We start from the raw sequence: 12,658 nt of genomic DNA, 5'->3' as shown, positions 1-12,658 counted from the left end.
GAAAATAGTGTTTTTACATTTCATCCAGTTAACTAAAATTTTCACGTGAAATAATGCTGCTTGGATATTTGTATAGCATCAACAATATGTAAGATACTGTAAGAGGTTACCTTTTTCAAGGGGAGGGGGAGGGTAAAGAATGCAAGAAGTCGCATAAACTCTGTACTTGGGGGCATGGCATAATGTAACAGCTTAAGAGAAGATGGACCGCATATATTATTCTGATAGATCCTATATATCCCTTCCTGTAACCACTGAGTGCCAGAGCTTGGATAGCTCCTAAAACAAATGGGTTGGATATACAGTAGTCAACTAAAGTGTAAAGGTCTGTGAGTTCAATTCCTAATAGAGGGTTTGAATTCCATGGAATAATATATGGCTGCCCACCGCTGAAGAATCCCAAATAGGATAAAACTGGTCATATAGTATCTGTCTTGGTGGTTAACATAACTGAAAACGCCACACTCTGTCAAACAGAAATCCCCCCAACCCCATATATGAGGGCATGGCATAATATAATAACTGTATTTCTCTGCTCTGAAAGCTTAAGGGAAGGTAGAATGAATATGTCATTCTAATATAAAGATTAGTGATAGAGGAAAGATATAGGGCTCATGTGGTAATTCAAAATATTCCTATGTTTTTCCTATGATATATAATGCACAGGAATATGATACAATTGGGCTTCTTAGTTCTGGTAGATTTTAGGTGCTGAAATGTTGGTTCTGCAAATACACTTGGTAGTGGATTAAGAGGGCATGTTATATATTATTCTATTCCAAATAACTTGTTTTAGCTTGGTAATGACCTGGTCCAGAATTAGACCTAGAAGAAATTAGATATGACATACCTTGGAAAACAATGTTTTGAGGTTGGTCCTCCCTCAGAACATGCCTACTGAGTGCTAAAAACTGCTTCTTTTTAATTGGGCAGTTTGTCTCATTGTGAAAATCAGTTGTGAATCATTTGTGCCATGTAGGTCAGCATGTTTTGACAAAACTTAGAGCAGTTCGGCTAACTGCTGTTCTAACCTTCTTGCAAAATGTAACTGTCACTATGGCGCTGATTCAGGCACATTTTCTTACTCATAACATGCATCTCTAGAGTTCAGAACAGTCTCATCACACTATCTAAACATAATGAGTGCAGTTTTTAATTTTGAGAATTGCTGTTTATTTAGAAGCAGTTTTAAACAATGATGTTGATAAATGGCAAGGCCTAATAAGCTGATCTTGTGGAAATGCTGAGTAGGATTCTCCAAGAAGGTGAAGCTTGTATGTCCCATACATATATTTGTTGTTCCTAAGAAAAATAGAAAATTAAGCAAAAACAAGACCCCACCCCACCTTATCTAAGTTGTAACTGATATAAATGTTGAACATTATTGCAAGTACTTGCCTAGCCTTGCTTATGAAAGTACGTATTAGACTATAGTCTGGCATGTTGCTTGGAGTTATCTCAAATTTTCTGTATATTAGGGTGATCAAATCTGAAGAGCTTCCAAATAATTAACTGAACCCTCAGTTACAAGGTTATTCTTGATTCTTTCTGTGAATCCCATCTAGACCTAGTCAGTCACAAAATATTGTGCAGGATCATGAGTGAGAATTATGGTATTGTTGTAAGTTTCTCAGAAACTCAAGCACTGGATTCCGCGCGACACTGCAGCCTAAACCCCTGGTGGAGGAGGCTCCTATTATATTATTATTGTTGGTCGCATAGTCAGCCAGAGGTTTAGACTGGAATTGGCATTTTTATCCACCTATTGAGTCCTTCCCAAGGACCTGGGATAGGCAGATGTTGTTTGATGGTGTTAAAGGTATTGTTGCAGGGTGTAAGCTGTTCCAAGTAAAGCTGCCTTTTGCAATTGATTGATGGTGATTTTGTCAATGCCCATGGTCTTCAAAATAGTGCGCCAGATGTTTTGGGATTGCACCCAAGGCACCTATTACCATTGGTACTCTCTTTGCTTTCTTTTGCCACATTCTATTTCTATTTGCAGGTCTTTGTATTTTGTGATTTTCTCCAGTTCTTTCTCTTCTATTCTGCTGTCTCCAGGTATTGCAATGTCCACTATTCAGACTTTTTTGTCTGTCTTATCAACAGTTGTTAAGTCTGGGGTGTTATGTGGCAGGTGCTTGTCTGTTTGAATTCTAAAGTCCCAGAGCACTTTAACTTCTTCATTTTCTATTACTTTGTCTGTTTTGTTGTCCTACCAGTTCTTGCTTGCAGGCAAATATTATTTCTTGCAGATATCCCAATGCACCATTGTTGCTACTTTGTCATGCTGTTGTTTGTAGTCAGTCTGTGCCATCTTTTTGCAGCAGCTGACTAGGTAGCCTACTGTTTCTTCAGCTTCTTTGCAGAGGCGGCATTTGCTGTCTGTTGCTGTCTTCTCAATTCTAGATTTGTATGCATTTGTTCTTAAGACTTGGTCTTGTGCAGTCAGAATTAGCCCCTCTGTCTCTTTCTTCAATTTTCCTGCTCTTAGCCATTGCCAAGTCTTGTTGTTATCTGCTTTGCCTGCTAGTTTTTTTTTTTCGTGTATTGGCCATGTAATACTTTGACTTGCCATGTCTCTTCTATTCTTCATTTGGTCTTTCTTGTAGGCCAGTTTGGTCTCTTCAGTATTCCGTAAGCCTTCATGGTGTACTAGTTTCAGTGCATCTTCTTCACTGTCCTTCAGATATTCTTCTAATGGCCTTTTTTCTTCTTTAACTGTCTGGTGTACTTGCCACATTCCACACCCACCTATGCTCCTTGGCAAGTAGAGTCTGTCAACATCGCTGCGTGGATGAAGGGCATGATTCATTGTCATTATTTTTCTGGTCTTCCTATCCAGGGCTTCTAGTTTTGCTTGAGTCCAGTCCACCATTCCAGCTGTGTATCTAGTGATTGGAATTGCCCAGGTGTTAATTGCCTTGATGGTATTTCCTCCACTGAGTTTGGATTTTAAGATCTTCTTCACTCTCATGATATATTCACTACTAACCTTCTTGACTTCAGTGTGCTTGATGTTGTCAGCCTGAAGGAAGCCCAGGTATCTGTAGTGATTCATCCAGATTCTTGATGTTATTTCCGTAGGGCATCTTGATTCCTTCAGTTGTCATTATTTTTCCCCTGTTGATGGTAAGGGTGGCACATTTGTCCAGTCCAAACTCCATTGCAATATCTTGGCTGCATATTCAGGCAGTGTTGAGCAGCAATTCTATTTCAGATGGTGTTTTTCCATACAGCTTCAGATCATCCATGTAAAGGAGGTGGGATAACCTGGCAGACGTTTTTGATGTCTGATAGCCATGCCCTGACTTATTCAGTAGTATTGACAGAGGAATCAATGCAATGACAAACAGTAGTGGTGATAGTCTCCCTGAAAGATTCCTCTCTTGATATTAACCTCTCCCAGTCTATCACCATTGACCAGCAGCTGTGTCTTCCATTGTGGCATTGATCTTTGCACAAAGCTTCTGATGTTTCTACTGACTCCTGTTATTTCTAGGCACTTGATTATCCAATCATGTTGCAGGGAGTCAAATGTCTTCTTATAATCAAGCCAGGCTACATTCAAGTTGGTCTTCATTCTCTTGCAGTTTTCCAAAATCATCTTGTCAATTAGGAGCTGATCTTTTGTTCCTCTGCTGTTTGGGCAGTTTCCTTTCTGCTCAGATGGAAGGAGGTTGTTTTCAACTAGATGCTGTTGGATTGCATCAGCTGCCACACCAGATAGCAATTTGAAAGTTGTTGGTAAGCAGGTAATTGGCCTGTAGTTGGCTGGTGCTGCCCCTTTTGCTGGATCTTTCATTATCAGGTGGTATGATGGAATGCAGTACAGAACCAGGTTCTCAAGAAGGAAGGAGAGCATTCCAGGAGGAAAGTGGGGGAGACAAGAGAGCAGAAGCATGGGAAGAGGAAGACACTTAGGATAGCCTCTCCCTAGAATCTTCCAGGGTATATCCATTAGGTTAGTGTAGTAGATTTAGTCTGGCAAGATTCTGTCTATAGGGTGTAAGCAATAAAAGAACTGAACTTGGTTGGATTGTTTCCCTGTTGTTTTTGGGCTAGGCCTGACAGGTACGTTTTGTCAGATGTTAACCAGTCTTCAATTTCATCTCCTTGCAGTATGTTGTTAAACTGCTTGGGAGTGAGTGGATGCAGACCAGTCAGATGTTTCAACCAAAAACCATGCAGTTCATCATCACCTGGTGCTGACCAATTCTTGATCTTCCTTGCCTTTTCTACACCATTTTTGCTATTATTACAGTTCCTTCATTTCAGCTTTTTTATTCTTATCTACCTCCTTTATCCAAGCTGCATTCTTGTTGTATTTCTTTGTATTGTCCCATAGCTGCACCCAGAACTGCTCTGTTCTTGTCAGTTGTTGACTGGGTCATTGTAGTCTCTCCATTGATGGATTGGTAGAAGTGTTTCTGATTCCACTGAAATTGGAGATTCTGCCTATAGTGTGCAATTCAAACTTTGTATCTGCTGATCTTTTTGGCTACGGCTGTTATTTGCTGCTTTATTATTTCCAGTGCTTTTTTGATCTTCCTTGTTTTTAGGTGATATTTCTTGATCAGGTATTCTTTGGTCTTCCTGTTCTTCAGGTTCTTTTCTTTCATTTGTTCTAGCTTGCTTGCATCTGATCTTAGCACACAGATCTTATTTTCCAACCTAATCTTCCATTTTGGTGGTGTGCTGCTTGGCTTTTTTTCTTGTTTGTTGATTTTGCCTCCAAAGTTTTTAGTTATAATTGTAACCATGCTGTACCTAGTTGGTTTGTTTCTTGCAGTGAACTGGTGTTTATATTTGATATTACAGTATTGGGATCTTTTAATACTTGTGCTAGCTTTTCTTTGTAACAGGCTTCAATCCAGGCAATCTTATTTTGTTTGTTTAGTGCTGTTCTAGATACTCAGTGATTCTTCGTTTCAATTCCTCTTGTTTTTTAGTTAGAGGGCTTTGTTCTTTCTGAGGAGAAGGCAGAGGAGAGGGTGCCTGGTTTGGGAATGAAAGTGATTCAATAGCTATGCTGGCTTCCTCTACTGCCAGGTGGTCCTGGTTTGCCTCTACAGCCTGAGCTACTTCTGGCAAGGCTTTGATTTCTTTGCCCTGGGTAAACCTTTGCAGTTCTTCCAATTCCACTTCTGTCAATACTTTATTTTGTATTATAAATCAACGTTGACCTGCTAGCCTCTGTTCTGTTATTTCTGATTCTGGATGTTGTTCTTTCCAGAATTGGTGCATTCTTTTTAGATATCCTCTTCTCGTTGGACTTGATTTGTAGTAGCAGATCATTATTTCTTTGTTTTCACTCTGTATATTTGCTATGGGTAAACAACTTTTCTTCCAGTTGTCCTGCAGCTGCTGGCTTTTATATATAACTCAAGGCAACAAACATACTTATATTCTTGCTTCCTATTTTCCCCACAACAACCCTGTGAGGTGGATTGGGCTGAGAGAGAGTGTGTACATGTGGACACACACCTCTCATCCTCCTGATGCCTTGGTCAGCTAGGTCATCTACCCAGAAACCAGGGGAAGCAAGCAGTAAGCTATGTTTAGATATGTTACCTGCATCCACAAACTCCTCTAGAGACAAACTGAAAAGATGGGACATGTTAACGTGTGGAAGGCTTCCTTATTCCGACTGGCCCTAGTGAATAGATACCCCTTGAAGGCATAAGTCTTTAACAAATAGGAAATCAAGATGACTAAAAGAACCTCGCTTTGGTCCCAAAACGGACACGAAGTGAAAAGCAAGAAAGTTGAGTGTGCGTGTGGGGGTGTGTGTGGGTGTGTGTGTGCAGCGCCGCCCTGAACCTGGGTGGGGACTGCGCTCTGGCTCTCCGCCTGGTGACATCCCGCCCCACGGTTTGCCTCTGGGCACCCGGGCTGCTACTTAGGCCAAAGCGCCCCTCCCTGTGAGCCCCTGTCTCCCCCTCTGACTCCTCATTTCAAGATCCGCTCTCCTTCCTCCAGAGCTTGCCCCGGACTCCCGTTTCCATGGCTACCCCTCCCCGCGCCCTGCCCCGCCGCTCCGTTTCCATGGAAACCCTCTCCCGCGGCTACGCGGGGCAGGGGCTCTCCGGACCCACTCGCCCTCAGTGCGCACGCGCAGCCCGGCCTAGGCGCTCTCTTCCGCCCGGGCCTGGCAGCAGCGAGCGAAGTCAGGGCCGGGTTCTTCCCGGGCCCAGGTGAAGGAGCTGGGAGGGTGGGAGGAAAGAGCGAGGGAGGCGCTCTGATCGCCCCGTCCTCGGTGCTGGCCCCGCAGCGCTGCTGAACTGATCCCGCACAGGTATTCGCTTCTGGGCCAGCGGGCCCAGCGCCGGGCCAGCTCCAGGTCGAGCTGGCAGTTCGGGGACGGCGGGGAGAGGAAGAAAGTCGGGCTCCCGAGCTTCCTCCCTTCCCTTCCCTTCCCTTCCCTTCCCTTCCGTGTAGCGTTGACATCCCATTTCCGAGGTTAGGGCTTTTCTGGGGTCGGGTGGGCGAGGCCAAGGATAGTCGTGCAGGGATAAGAGAGCAGCAGAACACAGGTGTTTGTGGGAATATTCCAAAGGGAGTGGGAAGATTATTGTGGGGGAGCTGGAAGGCTTCAGAGCTTGTGGCACGATTAGGGGCTTCAGTGATAGTATAAGAATATTAACGTGATTAAGCAATGGCTGAAATGGTCTTCTGGGTCTGTAAGATAAAGCAACTCCTGAAATCCAGTGTGCCTTAGAATGACAGGGCTGAGCATGGATTTTGTCCCTGCTCAGTTACTAAAGTAATTTGCTCCCTCACGTGTGGCTAATGGGACATCATCCACAGTCAGCTCAGCTTTTGTTCTAGCAGTTTGTCTTTTTTTTAGTGTCACCAACCTATCCTTCCAATACCTGGGCCAGGGCTGGGCAAGAGGCAGCCATGACAAGGTGAGAAAATGACGGTATTGTGAAAACTGAATTTGTGTTGGTACCAAATAGATTGCTAGAATATATTATTACTTCTTTAGGACTTTCAGCCTGCTATTTTTTGTTGGTGAAGGCATGAGAATTGTTTAGCAGAGTTGCTCTGTGTAGTTATCTGGTGATGATGGGTAATTGTTTGAATCTTGGATTGATTATTAACTTGAATTCAGTAATCCTGTATTCCCAAAGCACTTTGAAAATGATAAAGTGTCATGTAACTGACACAGACAAAAAATAATATGTTGCTTACACTGGTATTTTTTTTCTTTGAAAAGACCTGAACAATCATGCTTGATGGTCTTAACTTTTGGAACCTAAAGTTTGAATTACAACTCTTGTCAATCCTGACTATTGGCCATGCTGGCTGGGACTGATAGGAATAGTAATCAAATTTGGGGAAAAGTGGCTAAAGCTACAATGTCCTTCTGTTTTTTTATTTTTGCCAAAGATCAGAATTTTGTCGCCTATCTCCTTCTTTTCTAGCTCCCCTGTTTCCAGAGTAGTTTACAATGGCAAGAGAAACAGCAGTCCTCGCTCCCCAAGCAACAGCAGTGAGATCTTCACTCCTGCACATGAGGAGAATGTGCGCTTCATCTATGAAGGTGCAGAGTGGGAAGCATTTGCTGCATTTCCGCCAGATCATGGCATATTATGCCACCTGTATATTACTTATCTACCACATACCATTGACAAGTACTGGTGTCATTCCCCCCCCCCCCATATCTATGCTTTTTTTTAATGTAGGCATGAGTAAATGGAGAAAAAATACTGAAAATGAGAGTCTTTAAAAGTCAAAACATTTAGACATAAATCTAGTGCTTGGGACTGACAGATCAACATTCCAAGTTCTGTATATCATGTCCTCCTCTAATTGCAAACAGTACACTTTTTTTTTGCTTCTTTGTTTTTTAAACATTTCTTATAGCATAGAACTATTGCTAGTGTTTAGGTGGCTGATTCAGAGAGAATGGGCTTCCTTAGTCTGCATGTGAAATTTTCTCCTATCTTAACATTCTCCTTTTCTGCAGCATGGCAATGTGTGGAGCGGGATCTCCGCAGGCAGATGGCGGGTGGTGAACGGGGACTTGTAGAGGAGTACGTGGAGAAGGTACCAAATCCCAGTCTGAAAGGTAAGTTTCATGCTGTCAGATACTTTCTTTCTCAGTGATAACCTTAGTGACATCCAGCATATAATTTCAATATTTTATCATATTAATTGGTTTCTATTAACTGGGTTTAACTCTGTGTGTTCCAGTTGTCCATCAAAGACCTAGGTAGTCCAGAGTCATGACACTTTGACATGCACCTTTTTCAGTTTCAGATTGCCCCTTTTCTTCCATAAATTGTATGCTCTGTATTCCTTCAACACTGAGGAAAATATATCCAGCTCCAAGTTCTTCTAGTGATTAGCATTATTAACATTAGCATCAGTAATGAGGCAAATGGCTACATAAAACACAAACTTTTAAATAATTAGTCCCAGATTTTGAAATTTCATCCTGTCTTTACTTCATTTTTTGGCACACGGTGAAAACTCTTCTTCAGGATGATATTTGAAAATTAATTTGCCTGTTGCTGATCATTGTTTTGTCATAGTTTCATATTATATAGTCTAGTATCTGGTCTCACTATTAGCTGGCTTGGATGTCTTAGTAATAGAATGGTGGGGTAGAAGTGTTTTTAAAAAATAAATTATGGTTTGTGGGGAACTACAGTTCTGTGCAAATATATTTATGCTTCAGATTGCAAAAATTGGAGATTCTTTAAGCTCTTAAGAAATCAATTTACTGAATACAAGATTTTGATATTTCTTGTTCTATAAATAAATAGGCTGCTATATGTAAATGTATGAGTCCCTAGACAAAATATATTCTTGACAGAACTTGGAGATTGCCAGTTTACCTTTCTTCCTCATAGGATCCTGCTATCTTCCATCGAAATGTATTCATGTATTTTTCACCATCAGCAAAATCCTGTACAAAGTTTCCAGGGGAATGGGGAGAACTCTGTTTAAAAATATAGACCATAATAGCATAGTGACTCTTGTTAAGGCAGATTCTATCCAGATACCGGTCATGAAGGTTTTAGTTTAAATTCCTGTACAGAGCAGAAAGTTAGACTTGATGGCTTAAATAGTCCCTCCCAGTATTGTGATTCTAGTCCAACTTTTTATTTAAAGTGATGATCAGATGAATGCACCTAGAAAGTTCAGAGGAAAAGCATAAAGAATGGCATTTTTCTATCTGAAGTTTTACTGGCTCTGAATGTTATTTGTTCTTGCTTATGACTAATAGCCATTTGTAATTCTAACTTCCATAAATTGGACAATTGCATAAATGCAAATATAGACAATGCATTTAACCTTGTTCGATTTTACGTTAGGGGTTTTCTAGTTGAACAGTTTAGATTATGGTTCCTAGGTAGAATTTTAGACTCTTTAGGTATATAGTTGGTAGCATTGTTGTGAAAACAGTGATGGTTTATTATATTGAATAAAGCTTATAGGGGAGCATCACAGATCTTTTAATTAGATATCTCAGTTATTTATGGCCTGAGTTAAAATTTAAAGTATTAATAATTAGGTGATGGTGGGGAATCTAGCAATTTTCTTCTTGCTACCCTGTGTGGGAGATGGGCAGCATATAAATTTAAGAGAGAGAGGGAAAGAGAGAGAGAGAGAGAGTGTTAGGAAAGTTGAAGAAAATAAAGTGGGGAATCAGAAGTCTTATCCTAAATTTTCTTTCTTTCTTTCTTTCTTTCTTTTTTTTTTTGACAGCATTCAAACCCGTTGACTTGAGTGACCTAAAGCGACGGAACACACAGGATGCTAAGAAATCCTAAAGTGGCTTGGGCCAGCCCAGCTCCAGTGCTGGCATGTGGCCACTGGTACATGAATTTGATAACTTTGTGTTGGTTTCCTCCTTAGGTCTGGATTGTGCCTGGGGCTGGCTCTGAATTTCCTGGGAAGGATTGGCTTTCTGCCTCTTCTTCTCAGCATTCCCTGGCCTGGGCTGCCTGCCTTCATTCTAGAATTGGGCCCAGGAATTCTTTTTCCTTAGTAAACGACATTTTAATCTCATGATAGCCACATGGCTGGCATGTGTCCTGTCTGTCTAAGTGTGAAATAGGACAGAAGCATTGGGAACAACCAGACCTAGACTCTCCCCAAAGCCCTCTCAGAACCCAGCCCTTGTTAGAGAAAAGCTGAGAGGTTGATGGGAGAGAAGCAGCAGTGGTTATGTAGTCTATTCTGTCAGTACAAACCAGGAGATTTTAGACTGCTAATACTTGAGCTTTTGGTCTGAAGAATGAAACAGTGTTTCTCAGCCCATTGGTACAGTGATGAAGAAGAACAGAAAATAGAAACTGCAAGCCCAGGACAATTTCTCAAGGGCAGACTCTTTTGCGAGTCAGCTGTACCTGGATAAATCTGACTGGTCTCCCTTACCATGTGCTGAAAAGATGCACCAGATTCTGTTGTTTTTATACCCTGCTGACTAGCAGCCCCAGCCAGGGGGGAGGTGGCATTTCTGAGCTAGCCCCAGAGCCCAGCCCCCGTGCCTCAGCAGGGCTGGGGACAGCCTTAGTGTGTGCTGTTCACTAGCAAGTGGCAGAAGTGCCCATGCTTGTGTCTAGCCCGGGCATTGGTGTTGGGGACCCTACCCAAAGTTGGTAGGCAAGGGCATGGTGGCTGTTTCTTCCCTTTGTTATGTCCCCCTTTGAACTGTGTCTGTCTTTAAGGGGTGTTGTAAATAAAACTGGTTAGTCATTTTGACATTCTGTTGTCCGAACTTATCTTGCATTCTAGTTGCATTCTTTCAATGGAGGCCACTTAGTAATCTACCTCTGTATTCTTTGCTGTGCCCAGTAATCAGCCTCTTCTGACCTAGGAAGGAGAGAATGGCCTTTCTCAGAAGGAGATGAATTTGTTTACTTTTTCCAGTTACTGTAGTGATAATATTTGGAGTGGTCTGCCTAATCACTATTTTCTGTTGGTCCTGGGCTAGTTGCAAATTAAGTCACAAATAATGTCATGTTCTTCAGCTAACCAGCTCACCCTGGCCTTGTTTGTTGCATTTAAATATCCCTGGTTCTGATGTCGCATACCCCTGAAAGGATATTAAGCATCTTTGTTCAAATCTGTATAGCTTTGGATAAAGGAGGCTAGGAAATATCTGGTTTTGCAGGAAGAGTGCTGTATTTAACCACCAGTCTTCAAAAGTGTTTCCTATTCCTTTCAAAGTGGAAGCAACTTTATTCTGTCCTGTTCATTGCATATTATTTTGTATAACTAAGAACAGTGTTTATATCCTGAAGTGAAAGAAGTGAGATTATTGAGAAACAAATGCTTACATGGTGCTAATATGAGGCAAAGGCTCTCACACAGAGAACATATTATTTCATAGTCTTTTCAGCAAAGGGGTATTTCCTGCCCTTGGAACATGAAGAATTTAGTACAGATAGTCCTCGCTTAACAACAGTAATTGGGACCAGCAGCTCCATCAAGCAACATGGTCGTAAAATGTGACATCACATGACTACGCCAACTTATGATGGCAGTTCCGGTTGCCATCATTAAGTGAATCCTGTGTGGTCATTAAGTGCAATGTCATGTGATTGCCATTTGCAACCTCCTGCCAGCTTCCCTGTTGACTTTGCTTGTCAGAAGCTGCCAGTGAAGGTTGCAAATGGCAATCACATGACTGCGGGACACTGCAACTGTCATAATTGCAAGCCAGTTGCCAAGTGCCTGAATCTCAATCACATGACTGCAGGGATGCTGCGATGGCTGCAACTACGAGACTGGTTGTAAGTCTCCTTGTTCAGCGCTATTGTAACTTTGAATGGTTGCTGAACAAGTGGTTGTTAAGAGAGGACTACCTGTATTGCACCAGCTGGTGTTCATATTGAGGGATCCTAGCTGGCACCTTAAGAAGGGAGTGAATTCTGTACATAAATTTCTATGGATTAAGAACTATATGTGCCTTGCAGCAGAATGGTGGAAACACATTCATAAGAATTTTTGAGAAGGCAAGACATTTTTTTAGTCTTGAAATTTACAAGTCAAGATGCTGTTGTCCCAAGAGGAAGTGTTTCACTGTATAACCTCAGTTCAGGGGACATTTTTGTTTTACTGATATTAGTAAAGGTTTTCCTTCATCCCAAAACTGAATCAGACTGCCAAAACCTGCTGGAGTTGTTTGCTGCACTGTAGATTTTTCTGTTCAGTCCATTTTCCTGATGGTATCTTCCTAGGACATTTGACATTTTATTTGGTTTACTGAGCCCCTTATGTTTGCTTTAGTTGGGCAATAGTTGCTTTAGCCAAATACAACATAACGAGAATGGATGAGAAACCTGAATATGTTTCTCTACCAGCAAGCAGCACAAACTTGACATATAAAAACAGCATGAAGAATTCTATGTCAGGATGCCATACAGACTTTTGAAAACATGAATTTTGGACCATCAGATGAAAGTTTTTCTTCTGGAGTAAATGTCATGATCTCAGTAGGCCCTTGAAAATCAATTGGTGGTAATGACCCTGCACTACTAGGGAGAGTCTTATGTGGTGATTGCCATGTGCCTTTTTCCACCTCTTTTCAAAGATCCTTTGGACAGGATAGTTGGCAATAAGGGCCTTGGTGGAAAAAAAAAGACAGCTGAATGGACTTCTGGAATGATCTCTGTGTGCTCTCCTCTCCCTTCAGGGA

The 12,658-nt window shown here is 41.7% G+C and overlaps 1 protein-coding gene across 2 annotated transcripts; it reads left to right on the top strand.

Annotated features, from left to right (window-relative positions):
* The first annotated feature begins 6,076 nt into the window (after nucleotides 1-6,076).
* Nucleotides 6,077-10,719, top strand: MCRIP1 (MAPK regulated corepressor interacting protein 1). 2 transcript variants are annotated; one of them, XM_088138425.1, is made up of 5 exons: nucleotides 6,077-6,194; nucleotides 6,848-6,908; nucleotides 7,428-7,546; nucleotides 7,973-8,074; nucleotides 9,721-10,719. In XM_088138425.1, the coding sequence occupies exons 2-5, from the start codon at nucleotides 6,901-6,903 to the stop codon at nucleotides 9,783-9,785; spliced, it is 294 nt and encodes a 97-aa protein (XP_087994551.1). In that variant the 5' UTR covers nucleotides 6,077-6,194; nucleotides 6,848-6,900; the 3' UTR covers nucleotides 9,786-10,719. The 2 variants fall into 2 exon arrangements, with proteins under 2 accessions (XP_087994551.1, XP_007436272.1); XM_007436210.4 differs by having other exon boundaries at nucleotides 6,116-6,295.
* Nucleotides 10,720-12,658: the final 1,939 nt, after the last annotated feature.

The sequence above is a fragment of the Python bivittatus genome, unplaced genomic scaffold (genome assembly GCF_059951505.1).
Source record: "Python bivittatus isolate LINGU-HERP-01145 unplaced genomic scaffold, Pbiv_v1 ctg000220_np1212, whole genome shotgun sequence".
Taxonomy (NCBI): Eukaryota; Metazoa; Chordata; class Lepidosauria; order Squamata; family Pythonidae; genus Python; species Python bivittatus.
This window is presented reverse-complemented; position numbering and strand designations above follow the sequence as displayed.

Coding starts and splice junctions, on each gene's coding strand:
- MCRIP1 (XM_088138425.1), top strand. Junction 7,547..7,972: donor TGTGCGCTTCATCTATGAAG/GTGCAGAGTGGG, acceptor CCTTTTCTGCAG/CATGGCAATGTGTGGAGCGG. Junction 8,075..9,720: donor ACCAAATCCCAGTCTGAAAG/GTAAGTTTCATG, acceptor TTTTTTTGACAG/CATTCAAACCCGTTGACTTG.